Source organism: Protopterus annectens, chromosome 3.part1 (assembly GCF_019279795.1).
Source record: "Protopterus annectens isolate FY-2018-M chromosome 3.part1, PAN1.0, whole genome shotgun sequence".
NCBI classification, from domain to species: domain Eukaryota; kingdom Metazoa; phylum Chordata; order Ceratodontiformes; family Protopteridae; genus Protopterus; species Protopterus annectens.
This window is the reverse complement of record NC_056732.1, coordinates 1,843,423,187-1,843,438,340: the sequence shown is the minus strand read 5'-3', so window position 1 is coordinate 1,843,438,340 and position 15,154 is coordinate 1,843,423,187. Positions and strand designations below refer to the sequence as shown.

At 41.1% G+C, this 15,154-nt stretch overlaps 4 protein-coding genes across 4 annotated transcripts; all 4 read right to left on the bottom strand.

Annotated features, from left to right (window-relative positions):
* Positions 1-5,155: 5,155 nt before the first annotated feature.
* LOC122797912 (delta-actitoxin-Amc1a-like) lies at positions 5,156-5,767 on the bottom strand. Its single transcript, XM_044066430.1, has one exon. The coding sequence runs from the start codon at positions 5,765-5,767 to the stop codon at positions 5,156-5,158; it is 612 nt and encodes a 203-aa protein (XP_043922365.1).
* Positions 5,764-6,477, bottom strand: LOC122797911 (delta-actitoxin-Amc1a-like). The gene has a single exon (XM_044066429.1). The coding sequence runs from the start codon at positions 6,475-6,477 to the stop codon at positions 5,764-5,766; it is 714 nt and encodes a 237-aa protein (XP_043922364.1).
* A 5,132-nt stretch (positions 6,478-11,609) lies between these two features.
* LOC122797910 (delta-actitoxin-Amc1a-like) lies at positions 11,610-12,293 on the bottom strand. Its single transcript, XM_044066428.1, has one exon. The coding sequence runs from the start codon at positions 12,291-12,293 to the stop codon at positions 11,610-11,612; it is 684 nt and encodes a 227-aa protein (XP_043922363.1).
* A 1,223-nt stretch (positions 12,294-13,516) lies between these two features.
* On the bottom strand, positions 13,517-14,011 carry LOC122797909 (delta-actitoxin-Amc1a-like). The gene has a single exon (XM_044066427.1). It carries the CDS (start codon positions 14,009-14,011, stop codon positions 13,517-13,519), a length of 495 nt encoding a protein of 164 aa, XP_043922362.1.
* Between the last annotated feature and the right edge of the window lie 1,143 nt (positions 14,012-15,154).

Sequence of the window (15,154 nt, the reverse complement as noted above, 5' to 3'; positions counted from 1 at the left end):
TCTCACCCCCCCACCCCTTCTCTTAAAGCATTAAATATTTACTCTCTTAATATTCAAAGCCTAGTAAATAAAATCACAGAACTGCATTCCTGGATTGCTAGCATTTCCCCATATGTTAACCCTGTCAGAAACCTGGTTAAAACCACATATCTCAAACACCGAAATCTTACCTCTAGGCTATAACACCTTTTTCTCTGACAGAATCAACAAGAGGAGGGGAGGTGTTTCCATCCTCTACTCTGAACGACTTAATCTCTCCACACTCTCCATTTCTATACCTAACTTTGAGCCTGCTGAAATTCTTATTGTAAATTGTCACCTAATCTCACACAAAGAATTTACCACCATAGCCTCTATCTATATACCTCCAGGTAATAATCCTGTCCTTGAGAACATTCTCTTCTTGGTTCACTCAGTATGTACCATACAAAACAATTATCCTTGGCGATGTTAACATAGACTGGACTAAACTTTCAACTACATCTACTAATCTCAACCTGAGTCTTCACGGCTTCCACCAACTCATCTTCCCCCTACTCAGACTAACAAAAACACCATTTCTGGACTCACCCTAGACTGGATCCTTACCTCAGATCCTAACCTTTATCATAACCCTGGGACACTTCCTAACTCTTTAAGTGAACATTCCCCTACCTATTTGCACAGATTCTCCCAATATCCACCTAAAGACCACCTCTGTAGAGAAAAAGTTTAAAGAAAAAAGTTCAGAAGTACCACCGTGAGCAGTAAAACCTTCCTTTAATTATAATTTAAGAACTTTAAAACAGAATGTAACATAAAATGGCTTAAGATTGTAAGGTGAAAAAGGTTCTTCTTACTAAAAACGAACAGGATAAATGCTTTCAACCATAGCCTTCTTCAGATAAACTAGACAAGCTGCCCTTGCCAATTTCCCTTGATATATTTTTCACTTTACAAGCTTGAGCTTGACTGGATTTTATGTTACATTCTTTTTTAAATCTTTTAAATTATAATTATAATTAAAGTAAGGTTTTACTGCTCCTGGTGGTATGTCTGAACTTTTTTCTTTAAACGTTTGTTCTGTTTGTTGGACTACCTTTAGCGACACACAGGTTTGTTTGCTTTTTACCTCTATAGAGAATGTCAGAAACGTTCCCATTTCAATCCAGATACTTTTAACTCTAAATTGTCTAGCATAAACGGGTCTTTCCTTCATCATCTCCCTCTCAGCAAGGCTGTAAAATCTTTCAATAATATATTTCTAGACATATTTAATTCACTGGCACCTGCCAGAAAAATTAGAATAAAATCTAACTTTGTCCCTTGGCTCACAAAACAGACCCACTCCATTATGCATAAAAGAGACAATGTCTGGAAAACCTGGGACAAAAACAAATCTCTTCCCCTATTTCAAAGATACAAAGAGCTTAGAAACATATCGAATAACTAGTCAACAATAATAAAAAAAAAATTCTGCTCCACTCAGTCTAGCCCACAAAAAAATCCAAAGAAATTCTACACAACCATTAATAATCTTCTTTATCATGGCAACCCTATCACTCCCAGTCCATTCCCACATAGTACAGCTACCGAAACAACCAATCTCCTAAACAACTATTCCATAGAAACAATCTAAAAACTTACTCAAAATAGCAATACTCTCTCCCCCCCTTCTTTATCCCCCAGCATAACACCTTCCAATTCCTTCTCATTTAAACCAGTTTCCACCACCTTTTTCAAATCTCTCCTGACCAAAATCAAACACCGCTCCCCCTCCACTGATAAATTACCTTCCTACTTTCTTACAATTCCTCCAAAATCTATTGCCTACCCTGTCTCTATACTCATAAATCGATCCATTACTGAAGCCTGTATCCCTGATATATGGAAAGCCTTCTTCATAATCCCACTACACAAGGTCAAATCCTGCTAAGCCCTCTAACTATAGGCCCATTCCTATCCTGTCCTGTATCTCTAAAATTCTGGAAAATCTACTTATTTATTTTATTTTACATTTGTTAAACGTGTAGTGTCCAACTGGGCCAAAGAGCCCGTTTTTAGCAGAGACCCAGGGAGAAAAGCTCCACATTCAATAGCATCGTAAAGATACTATAAAATCATAAAAAAAATCATAAAATTACATGCATATAATAATACACGTAATACAAAGCTTGTACATGCATATTCCAGACATCTAGAGATAAAATTAGGATGTGAGCAGCATTGCAGATAATGAAATGACAATGAGTGAAATTGATTGACAGAGAAGCATCTATGGTGTCATCGGTTGTAGCACACTTAAAATGTGCATTGTTTACTGCATCGTAACAAAGTCTAAAATGGGCTAGAGTCATGATAAGGTTGTTTAGAGGGACGAAAGAACAAAATAAAAAGGGAGGGGATTGATTATCCAGGAGAACAGCAGGAGTAAATCTACCTGCATTTGAGATGTTCTCTAGTTTTAGTTTTAAGGGAAAAGTAGTTGGGAATGTTTTGAATGTGTTGGGGGAGAGCATTCCAGGCCATAGCTATTTTATTAGAGTAGAGACAGTTGCCATGGTAGTTGTGCGACTCAGTTATTTTTAGCATTAGCCTGTTGGAAGATCTAAGGGGCCTTGTACTGACTTGAGGTTGAACTAGGGAGGAAAGTGAGGGACATTCTTTAGGGTTGTGAATGATTTTGTATGTAAAGGTGAGATGGTTTAGTCTTAACAGGATGGGAAGCCAATTCAGTTGTTGAAGAGCAGAGCAGTGATGAGATTTATGGGGATGGTTGCTGGCAAATTTTGCAATTTTATTATAACAGGATGATAGGTTGTTTAGGTCAGTTTTGCGGAGGTTTGTAAATATGTGTGAGCAGTAGAGTAAGGAAGATAGAAGATGGGATCTGGGAGTGCCTAGTCTGGCTTGGCTTGTAAGGAAAGTTTTGCACGGTAGAGAGATCCAAGTTTGAGGTGGATTTTTTTAATTGACAGGGAAATGTGAATATCATCTATAGTTACACCCAGGAGTTTGGTATGCTTTATGGCTGCAATTGTGGTTCTATTGGTGGAATGAATAGTGAGGGATGGAGAGTGGCTACTGGATGGCTTGATGGTGAAAAACATCAGTTTGGTCTTATTGGGGTTTAAATGAGCTGGAGGTTGGATAGGTAGGCTTCTATTTCCTGAAATGCTCTTTGAGTCTTATCCTGAAGTTCTTGGAGAGTTGGGGCAGAGCAGATAAGGGATGTATTGTCTGCGTATTGGACACTCATACCCAGTTACTCAAACACCTGCTTGAAAATAACCTGCTAACTTCCACCCAACATGGTTTTGGGCCCCACCACATGTCCACTGCTGTACTTTCCTTCAACCAAATGTTAACTGAGGCCCATGAAAACAACATGCTAATCTCCTGCTTATTGCTTGATCTCTCTAAGGCCTTTGATACTGCCTCTCACTCTAAACTCTCTGACCTCCATCTCTCTAGCTCCTCTGTAAACTGGTTTCCCAGTTACCTCTCCAATAGGGCCCCTCTTGTTCAATATTTTTACTAACAAATTACATTCTGCTTGTAAGCACTCAACTTTAATACAATATGCCGATAATTCCATACTTATCTTCACTGCCAATAACATTCCTGATCTCTTAGAACACCCCCAGGACACCTTGTCATCTGTTGAAACATGGCTGTCAATACAATCAACTAGTACTAAATCCTCAAAAAACTAAACTCCTTCTCTTTCTTCCTAGAACACTGGCACAACACAAATCCTTCTTTACCATCACTTCCCTCAACAATACTGTCATTAAAACCGAACCTCATACCAAACTACTTGGTACCATTATCGACAGCAAACTAAATACACATCCAACAATGTATAAAAAAACACCAGAAACTTGGTCTACTTTATAGAAATTGAAAATTCCTTACATCTTCTCCAAACTCTCTCCATCTCAGTCACTCCTCTTACATTGTCTCCTCTATGCTGTCCAGTTCTTACTACTATTCAATCTACATTACTGTCCAAACTTGAAGAAACATACAATAAAATGCCAGATTTGCTACTAATCTCCCTTACAATGCCCATCACTGTCTTGACCCTTAAGGCACTTCAATGGCCTGAGTTCTCTCACAAACTACTACCTCCTCAATTATGTATCACTCACTCCATTCTGAATAATCCCTCTTCCTCCCCCTCTCTCTCTCCAACCTAGTATCTTACTACACCCCCTGGCATCTTCACTCAGCTGACAAATACCTCCTTGATATCTAAAAACCTAAAAAGAATATTGCAAAGTCCATTTATAGGTACTTTGTAGCACATGTCTGGAACACTGTCATTGGAAAGTCCCTTTATAGGTACTCTTTAGCACATGTCTGGAACACTCTCATTGGAAAGTCCCTTTATAGGTACTCTGTAGCACAAGTCTGGAACACTCTCATTGGAAAGTCCCTTTAAAGGTACTCTGTAGCACATCTGGAACACTGTCATTGGAAAGTCCCTTTATAGGTACTTTGTAGCACATCCGGAGCACTTTCATTGGAAAGTCCATTTATAGGTACTCTGTAGCAGATGTCTGGAACACTGTCATTGGAAATTCCCTTTATAGGTAATCTGTAGCACATCTGGAGCACTGTCTTTGGAAAGTCCCTTTATAGGTACTCTGTAGCATGTCTGGAATTCTCTCATTGGAAAGTCCCTTTATAGTTACTCTGTAGCATGTCTGAAACACTCTCATTGGAAAGTCCCTTTATAGGTACTCTGTAGCACGTCTGAAACACTCTCATTGGAAAGTTCCTTTTTAGGTACTCTGTAGCACATGTCTGGAACACTCTCATTGGAAAGCCCCTTTATAGGTACTCTGTTGCACATGTCTGGAACCCAGTCATTGGAAATTCCCTTTATAGGTACTATGTAGCACATGTCTGGAACACTCCCATTGGAAAGTCCATTTATAGGTACTCTATACCACATGTCTGAAACACTCTGATTGGAAAGTCCCTTTATAGGAACTCTGTAGCACAAGTCTGAAACACTGTCATTGGAAAGTCCCTTTATAGGTACTCTGCAGCATGTCTGGAACACTCTCATTGGAAAGTCCCTTTATAGGTACTCTGTAGCATGTCTGAAACACTGTCATTGGAAAGTCCCTTTAAAGGTACTCTGTAGCAGATGTTTGGAACACTGTCATTGGAAAGTCCCTTTATAGGTACTCTGTAGCATGTCTGGAACACTGTCATTGGAAAGTCCCTTTATAGGTACTCTGTAGCACATGTCTGGAACACTGTCATTGGAATGTCCCTTTATAGGTACTCTGTAGCACATGTCTGGAACACTTTCATTGGAAAGTCCCTTTATAGGTACTTTGTAGCATATGTCTGGAACACTCTCATTGGAAAGTTCCTTTATATGTACTCTGTAGCACATGTCTGGAACACTCTCATTGGGAAGTCCCTTTAAAGGTACTCTGTAGCACATGACTGGAACACTCTCATTGGAAAGTCCCTTTATAAGTACTCTGTAGCACATGTCTGGAACACTCTCATTGGAAAGTCCCTTTACAGGTACTCTGTAGCACATGTCTGGAACACTCTCATTAGAAATTCCCTTTATAAGTACTCTGTAGCACATGTCTGGAACACTGTCATTGGGAAGTCCCTTTATAGGTACTCTGTAGCACATGACTGGAACACTCTCATTGGAAAGTCCCTTCATAGGTACTCTGTAGCACATGTCTGGAACACTGTCATTGGAAAGTCCCTTTATAGGTACTCTGTAGCACGTCTGGAGCACTCTCATTGGAAAGTCCCTTTATAGGCACTCTGTAGCATGTCTGGAACACTCTCATTGGAAAGTCCCTTTATAGGTACTCTGTAGCACATGTCTGGAACACTGTCATTGGAAAGTCCCTTTAAAGGTACTCTGTAGCAGATGTCTGGAACACTCTCATTGGAAAGTCCCTTTATAGGTACTCTGTAGCACAAGTCTGGAACACTGTCATTGGAAAGTCCCTTTATAGGTACTCTGTAGCACATGTCTGGAACACTGTCATTAAAAAGTCCCTTTATAGGTACTCTGTAGCACATGTCTGGAGCACGGTCATTGGAAAGTCCCTTTATAGGTACTCTGTAGCACATGTCTGGAACACTGTCATTGGAAAGTCCCTTTAAAGGTACTCTGTAGCAGATGTCTGGAACACTCTCATTGGAAAGTCCCTTTATAGGTACTCTGTAGCACAAGTCTGGAACACTGTCATTGGAAAGTCCCTTTATAGGTACTCTGTAGCACATGTCTGGAACACTGTCATTAAAAAGTCCCTTTACAGGTACTCTGTAGCACATGTCTGGAGCACGGTCATTGGAAAGTCCCTTTATAGATACTCTGTAGCACATGTCTGGAACACTCTCATTGGAAAGTACCTTTATTGGTACTCTGTAGCACATGTCTGGAACACTCTCATTGGAAAGTCCCTTTATAGGTACTCTGTAGCATGTCTGGAACACTGTCATTGGAAAGTCCCTTTACAGGTACACTGTAGCACATGTCTGGAACACTCTCATTGGAAAGTCCCTTTATAGGTACTCTGTAGCACATGTCTGGAACACTCTCATTGGAAAGTCCCTTTATAGGTACTCTGTAGCACATGTCTGGAACACTCTCATTGGAAAGTCCCTTTATAGGTACTCTGTAGCACATGTGTGGAACAATCTCATTGGAAAGTCCCTTTATAGGTACTCTGTAGTATGTCTGGAACACTCTCATTGGAAAGTCCCTTTATAGGTACTCTGTAGCATGTCTGGAACCCAGTCATTGGAAATTCCTTTATAGGTACTATGTAGCACATGTCTGGAACACTCCCATTGGAAAGTCCATTTATAGGTACTCTATAGCACATGTCTGAAACACTCTCATTGGAAAGTCCCTTTATAGAAACTCTGTAGCACAAGTCTGAAACACTGTCATTGGAAAGTCCCTTTATAGGTACTCTGCAGCATGTCTGGAACACTCTCATTGGAAAGTCCCTTTATAGGTACTCTGTAGCACGTCTGAAACACTGTCATTGGAAAGTCCTTTAAAGGTACTCTGTAGCAGATGTTTGGAACACTCTCATTGGAAAGTCGCTTTATAGGTACTCTGTAGCACGTCTGGAACACTGTCATTGGAAAGTCCCTTTATAGGTACTCTGTAGCACATGTCTGGAACACTGTCATTGGAATGTCCCTTTATAGGTACTCTGTAGCACATGTCTGGAACACTTTCATTGGAAAGTCCCTTTAAAGGTACTTTGTAGCATATGTCTGGAACACTCTCATTGGAAAGTTCCTTTATATGTACTCTGTAGCACATGTCTGGAACACTCTCATTGGGAAGTCCCTTTAAAGGTACTCTGTAGCACATGACTGGAACACTCTCATTGGAAAGTCCCTTTATAAGTACTCTGTAGCACATGTCTGGAACACTCTCATTGGAAAGTCCCTTTACAGGTACTCTGTAGCACATGTCTGGAACACTCTCATTAGAAATTCCCTTTATAAGTATTCTGTAGCACATGTCTGGAACACTGTCATTGGGAAGTCCCTTTATAGGTACTCTGTAGCACATGACTGGAACACTCTCATTGGAAAGTCCCTTTATAGGTACTCTGTAGCACATGTCTGGAACACTGTCATTGGAAAGTCCCTTTATAGGTACTCTGTAGCACGTCTGGAGCAATCTCATTGAAAAGTCCCTTTATAGGTACTCTGTAGCACATGTCTGGAACACTGTCATTGGAAAGTCCCTTTATAGGTACTCTGTAGCACATGTCTGGAACACTGTCATTGGAAAGTCCCTTTAAAGGTACTCTGTAGCAGATATCTGGAACACTCTCATTGGAAAGTCCCTTTATAGGTACTCTGTAGCACAAGTCTGGAACACTGTCATTGGAAAGTCCCTTTATAGGTACTCTGTAGCACATGTCTGGAACACTGTCATTGAAAAGTCCCTTTATAGGTACTCTGTAGCACATGTCTGGAGCACGGTCATTGGAAAGTCCCTTTATAGATACTCTGTAGCACATGTCTGGAACACTCTCATTGGAAAGTACCTTTATTGGTACTCTGTAGCACATGTCTGGAACACTCTCATTGGAAAGTCCCTTTATAGGTACTCTGTAGCACATGTCTGGAACACTGTCATTAAAAAGTCCCTTTATAGGTACTCTGTAGCACATGTCTGGAGCACGGTCATTGGAAAGTCCCTTTATAGGTACTCTGTAGCACATGTCTGGAACACTGTCATTGGAAAGTCCCTTTAAAGGTACTCTGTAGCAGATGTCTGGAACACTCTCATTGGAAAGTCCCTTTATAGGTACTCTGTAGCACAAGTCTGGAACACTGTCATTGGAAAGTCCCTTTATAGGTACTCTGTAGCACATGTCTGGAACACTGTCATTAAAAAGTCCCTTTATAGGTTCTCTGTAGCACATGTCTGGAGCACGGTCATTGGAAAGTCCCTTTATAGATACTCTGTAGCACATGTCTGGAACACTCTCATTGGAAAGTACCTTTATTGGTACTCTGTAGCACATGTCTGGAACACTCTCATTGGAAAGTCCCTTTATAGGTACTCTGTAGCACATGTCTGGAACACTGTCATTGGAAAGTCCCTTTATAGGTACTCTGTAGCATGTCTGGAACACTGTCATTGGAAAGTCCCTTTACAGGTACACTGTAGCACATGTCTGGAACACTCTCATTGGAAAGTCCCTTTATAGGTACTCTGTAGCACATGTCTGGAACACTCTCATTGGAAAGTCCCTTTATAGGTACTCTGTAGCACATGTCTGGAACACTCTCATTGGAAAGTCCCTTTATAGGTACTCTGTAGCACATGTGTGGAACAATCTCATTGGAAAGTCCCTTTATAGGTACTCTGTAGTATGTCTGGAACACTCTCATTGGAAAGTCCCTTTATAGGTACTCTGTAGCATGTCTGGAACCCAGTCATTGGAAATTCCCTTTATAGGTACTATGTAGCACATGTCTGGAACACTCCCATTGGAAAGTCCATTTATAGGTACTCTATAGCACATGTCTGAAACACTCTCATTGGAAAGTCCCTTTATAGAAACTCTGTAGCACAAGTCTGAAACACTGTCATTGGAAAGTCCCTTTATAGGTACTCTGCAGCATGTCTGGAACACTCTCATTGGAAAGTCCCTTTATAGGTACTCTGTAGCACGTCTGAAACACTGTCATTGGAAAGTCCTTTAAAGGTACTCTGTAGCAGATGTTTGGAACACTCTCATTGGAAAGTCGCTTTATAGGTACTCTGTAGCACGTCTGGAACACTGTCATTGGAAAGTCCCTTTATAGGTACTCTGTAGCACATGTCTGGAACACTGTCATTGGAATGTCCCTTTATAGGTACTCTGTAGCACATGTCTGGAACACTTTCATTGGAAAGTCCCTTTAAAGGTACTTTGTAGCATATGTCTGGAACACTCTCATTGGAAAGTTCCTTTATATGTACTCTGTAGCACATGTCTGGAACACTCTCATTGGGAAGTCCCTTTACAGGTACTCTGTAGCACATGTCTGGAACACTCTCATTAGAAATTCCCTTTATAAGTATTCTGTAGCACATGTCTGGAACACTGTCATTGGGAAGTCCCTTTATAGGTACTCTGTAGCACATGACTGGAACACTCTCATTGGAAAGTCCCTTTATAGGTACTCTGTAGCACATGTCTGGAACACTGTCATTGGAAAGTCCCTTTATAGGTACTCTGTAGCACGTCTGGAGCACTCTCATTGAAAAGTCCCTTTATAGGTACTCTGTAGCACATGTCTGGAACACTGTCATTGGAAAGTCCCTTTATAGGTACTCTGTAGCACATGTCTGGAACACTGTCATTGGAAAGTCCCTTTAAAGGTACTCTGTAGCAGATATCTGGAACACTCTCATTGGAAAGTCCCTTTATAGGTACTCTGTAGCACAAGTCTGGAACACTGTCATTGGAAAGTCCCTTTATAGGTACTCTGTAGCACATGTCTGGAACACTGTCATTGAAAAGTCCCTTTATAGGTACTCTGTAGCACATGTCTGGAGCACGGTCATTGGAAAGTCCCTTTATAGATACTCTGTAGCACATGTCTGGAACACTCTCATTGGAAAGTACCTTTATTGGTACTCTGTAGCACATGTCTGGAACACTCTCATTGGAAAGTCCCTTTATAGGTACTCTGTAGCACATGTCTGGAACACTGTCATTGGAAAGTCCCTTTATAGGTACTCTGTAGCAGATGTCTGGAACACTCTCATTGGAAAGTCCCTTTATAGGTACTCTGTAGCACAAGTCTGGAACACTGTCATTGGAAAGTCCCTTTATAGGTACTCTGTAGCACATGTCTGGAACACTGTCATTGGAAAGTCCCTTTATAGGTACTCTGTAGCACATGTCTGGAGCACTGTCATTGGAAAGTCCCTTTATAGATACTCTGTAGCACATGTCTGGAACACTCTCATTGGAAAGTACCTTTATTAGTACTCTGTAGCACATGTCTGGAACACTCTCATTGGAAAGTCCCTTTATAGGTACTCTGTAGCACATGTCTGGAACACTGTCATTGGAAAGTCCCTTTATAGGTACTCTGTAGCACAAGTCTGGAACACTCTCATTGGAAAGTCCCTTTATAGGTACTCTGTAGCACATGTCTGGAACACTGTCATTGGAAAGTCCCTTTATAGGTACTCTGTAGCACATGTCTGGAGCACTGTCATTGGAAAGTCCCTTTAAAGGTACTTTGTAGCATATGTCTGGAACACTCTCATTGGAAAGTTCCTTTATATGTACTCTGTAGCACATGTCTGGAACACTCTCATTGGGAAGTCCCTTTAAAGGTACTCTGTAGCACATGATTGGAACACTCTCATTGGAAAGTCCCTTTATAAGTACTCTGTAGCACATGTCTGGAACACTCTCATTGGAAAGTCCCTTTACAGGTACTCTGTAGCACATGTCTGGAACACTCTCATTAGAAATTCCCTTTATAAGTATTCTGTAGCACATGTCTGGAACACTGTCATTGGGAAGTCCCTTTATAGGTACTCTGTAGCACATGACTGGAACACTCTCATTGGAAAGTCCCTTTATAGGTACTCTGTAGCACATGTCTGGAACACTGTCATTGGAAAGTCCCTTTATAGGTACTCTGTAGCACGTCTGGAGCACTCTCATTGAAAAGTCCCTTTATAGGTACTCTGTAGCACATGTCTGGAACACTGTCATTGGAAAGTCCCTTTATAGGTACTCTGTAGCACATGTCTGGAACACTGTCATTGGAAAGTCCCTTTAAAGGTACTCTGTAGCAGATATCTGGAACACTCTCATTGGAAAGTCCCTTTATAGGTACTCTGTAGCACAAGTCTGGAACACTGTCATTGGAAAGTCCCTTTATAGGTACTCTGTAGCACATGTCTGGAACACTGTCATTGAAAAGTCCCTTTATAGGTACTCTGTAGCACATGTCTGGAGCACGGTCATTGGAAAGTCCCTTTATAGATACTCTGTAGCACATGTCTGGAACACTCTCATTGGAAAGTACCTTTATTGGTACTCTGTAGCACATGTCTGGAACACTCTCATTGGAAAGTCCCTTTATAGGTACTCTGTAGCACATGTCTGGAACACTGTCATTGGAAAGTCCTTTATAGGTACTCTGTAGCAGATGTCTGGAACACTCTCATTGGAAAGTCCCTTTATAGGTACTCTGTAGCACAAGTCTGGAACACTGTCATTGGAAAGTCCCTTTATAGGTACTCTGTAGCACATGTCTGGAACACTGTCATTGGAAAGTCCCTTTATAGGTACTCTGTAGCACATGTCTGGAGCACTGTCATTGGAAAGTCCCTTTATAGATACTCTGTAGCACATGTCTGGAACACTCTCATTGGAAAGTACCTTTATTAGTACTCTGTAGCACATGTCTGGAACACTCTCATTGGAAAGTCCCTTTATAGGTACTCTGTAGCACATGTCTGGAACACTGTCATTGGAAAGTCCCTTTATAGGTACTCTGTAGCACAAGTCTGGAACACTGTCATTGGAAAGTCCCTTTATAGGTACTCTGTAGCACATGTCTGGAACACTGTCATTGGAAAGTCCCTTTATAGGTACTCTGTAGCACATGTCTGGAGCACTGTCATTGGAAAGTCCCTTTATAGATACTCTGTAGCACATGTCTGGAACACTCTCATTGGAAAGTACCTTTATTGATACTCTGTAGCACATGTCTGGAACACTCTCATTGGAAAGTCCCTTTATAGGTACTCTGTAGCACATGTCTAGAACACTGTCATTGGAAAGTCCCTTTATAGGTACTCTGTAGCATGTCTGGAACACTGTCATTGGAAAGTCCCTTTACAGGTACTCTGTAGCACATGTCTGGAACACTCTCATTGGAAAGTCCCTTTATAGGTACTCTGTAGCACATGTCTGGAACACTCTCATTGGAAAGTCCCTTTATAGGTACTCTGTAGCACATGTCTGGAACACTCTCATTGGAAAGTCCCTTTATAGGTACTCTGTAGCACATGTGTGGAACAATCTCATTGGAAAGTCCCTTTATAGGTACTCTGTAGTATGTCTGGAACACTCTCATTGGAAAGTCCCTTTATAGGTACTCTGTAGCATGTCTGGAACCCACTCATTGGAAATTCCCTTTATAGGTACTATGTAGCACATGTCTGGAACACTCCCATTGGAAAGTCCATTTATAGGTACTCTATAGGACATGTCTGAAACACTCTCATTGGAAAGTCCCTTTATAGAAACTCTGTAGCACAAGTCTGAAACACTGTCATTGGAAAGTCCCTTTATAGGTACTCTGCAGCATGTCTGGAACACTCTCATTGGAAAGTCCCTTTATAGGTACTCTGTAGCACGTCTGAAACACTGTCATTGGAAAGTCCCTTTAAAGGTACTCTGTAGCAGATGTTTGGAACACTCTCATTGGAAAGTCCCTTTATAGGTACTCTGTAGCACGTCTGGAACACTGTCATTGGAAAGTCCCTTTATAGGTACTCTGTAGCACATGTCTGGAACACTGTCATTGGAATGTCCCTTTATAGGTACTCTGTAGCACATTTCTGGAACACTTTCATTGGAAAGTCCCTTTAAAGGTACTTTGTAGCATATGTCTGGAACACTCTCATTGGAAAGTTCCTTTATATGTACTCTGTAGCACATGTCTGGAACACTCTCATTGGGAAGTCCCTTTAATGGTACTCTGTAGCACATGACTGGAACACTCTCATTGGAAAGTCCCTTTATAAGTACTCTGTAGCACATGTCTGGAACACTCTCATTGGAAAGTCCCTTTACAGGTACTCTGTAGCACATGTCTGGAACACTCTCATTAGAAATTCCCTTTATAAGTACTCTGTAGCACATCTGGAACACTGTCATTGGAATTTCCCTTTATAGGTATTCTGCAGCACATGTCTGGAACACTCTCATTGGAAGGTCCCTTTATAGGTACTCTGTAGCACATGTCTGGAACACTGTCATTGGAAAGTCCCTTTATAGGTACTCTGTAGCACGTCTGGAGCACTCTCATTGGAAAGTCCCTTTATAGGTACTCTGTAGCACATGTCTGGAACACTGTCATTGGAAAGTCCCTTTATAGGTACTCTGTAGCACATGTCTGGAACACTGTCATTGGAAAGTCCCTTTAAAGGTACTCTGTAGCAGATATCTGGAACACTCTCATTGGAAAGTCCCTTTATAGGTACTCTGTAGCACAAGTCTGGAACACTGTCATTGGAAAGTCCCTTTATAGGTACTCTGTAGCACATGTCTGGAACACTGTCATTGGAAAGTCCCTTTATAGGTACTCTGTAGCACATGTCTGGAGCACGGTCATTGGAAAATCCCTTTATAGATACTCTGTAGCACATGTCTGGAACACTCTCATAGGAAAGTACCTTTATTGGTACTCTGTAGCACATGTCTGGAACACTCTCATTGGAAAGTCCCTTTATAGGTACTCTGTAGCACATGTCTGGAACACTGTCATTGGAAAGTCCCTTTATAGGTACTCTGTAGCATGTCTGGAACACTGTCATTGGAAAGTCCCTTTACAGGTACTCTGTAGCACATGTCTGGAACACTCTCATTGGAAAGTTCCTTTATAGGTACTCTGCAGCACATGTCTGGAACACTCTCATTGGAAAGTCCCTTTATAGGTACTCTGTAGCACATGTCTGGAACACTCTCATTGGAAAGTCCCTTTATAGGTACTCTGTAGCACATGTCTGGAACACTCTCATTGGAAAGTCCCTTTATAGGTACTTTGTAGCACATGTGTGGAACAATCTCATTGGAAAGTCCCTTTATAGGTACTCTGTAGTATGTCTGGAACACTCTCATTGGAAAGTCCCTTTATAGGTACTCTGTAGCATGTCTGGAACACTGTCATTGGAAAGTCCCTTTATAGGTACTCTGTAGCACATGTCTGGAACACTGTCATTGGAAAGTCCCTTTATAGGTGTTCTGTAGCACATGTCTGGAACACTCTTAATGGAAATTCCCTTTATAGGTACTCTGTAGCACATGTCTGCAACACTCTCATTGGAAAGTCCCTTTATAGGTACTCTGTAGCACATTTCTGGAACACTCTCATTGGGAAGTCCCTTTATAGGTACTCTGTAGCACGTCTGGAACACTGTCATTGGAAAGTCCCTTTATAGGTACTCTGTAGCACATGTCTGGAACAATCTCATTGGAAAGTCCCTTTATAGGTACTCTGTAGCACGTCTGGAACACTGTCATTGGAAAGTCCCTTTACAGGTACTCTGTAGCACGTCTGTAACACTCTCATTGGAAATTCCCTTTATACGTACTCTGTAGCACATATCTGGAACACACTCCCTATTAATATAAGAAACTTTTCCAGAAAGCGGCTGTTTAATTGAGAACTAAAACACTATCTACAAAAGACTTGCTCCTGTCCATGCCAAGCCCCCACATGACAACTGTTTCACTAACTCATCTTCTACTCTATTTTGATCTATTCTCCTCTTTTTTGTCTTTCATCTCTCTGTCATGTAACTTCATTTTTTTACCCTCCTATATTAAAAACACAAGTTACTCATGCTATGTCTTCTACGTTTAAATACTGAGAGTACCTCTTATATAATGTG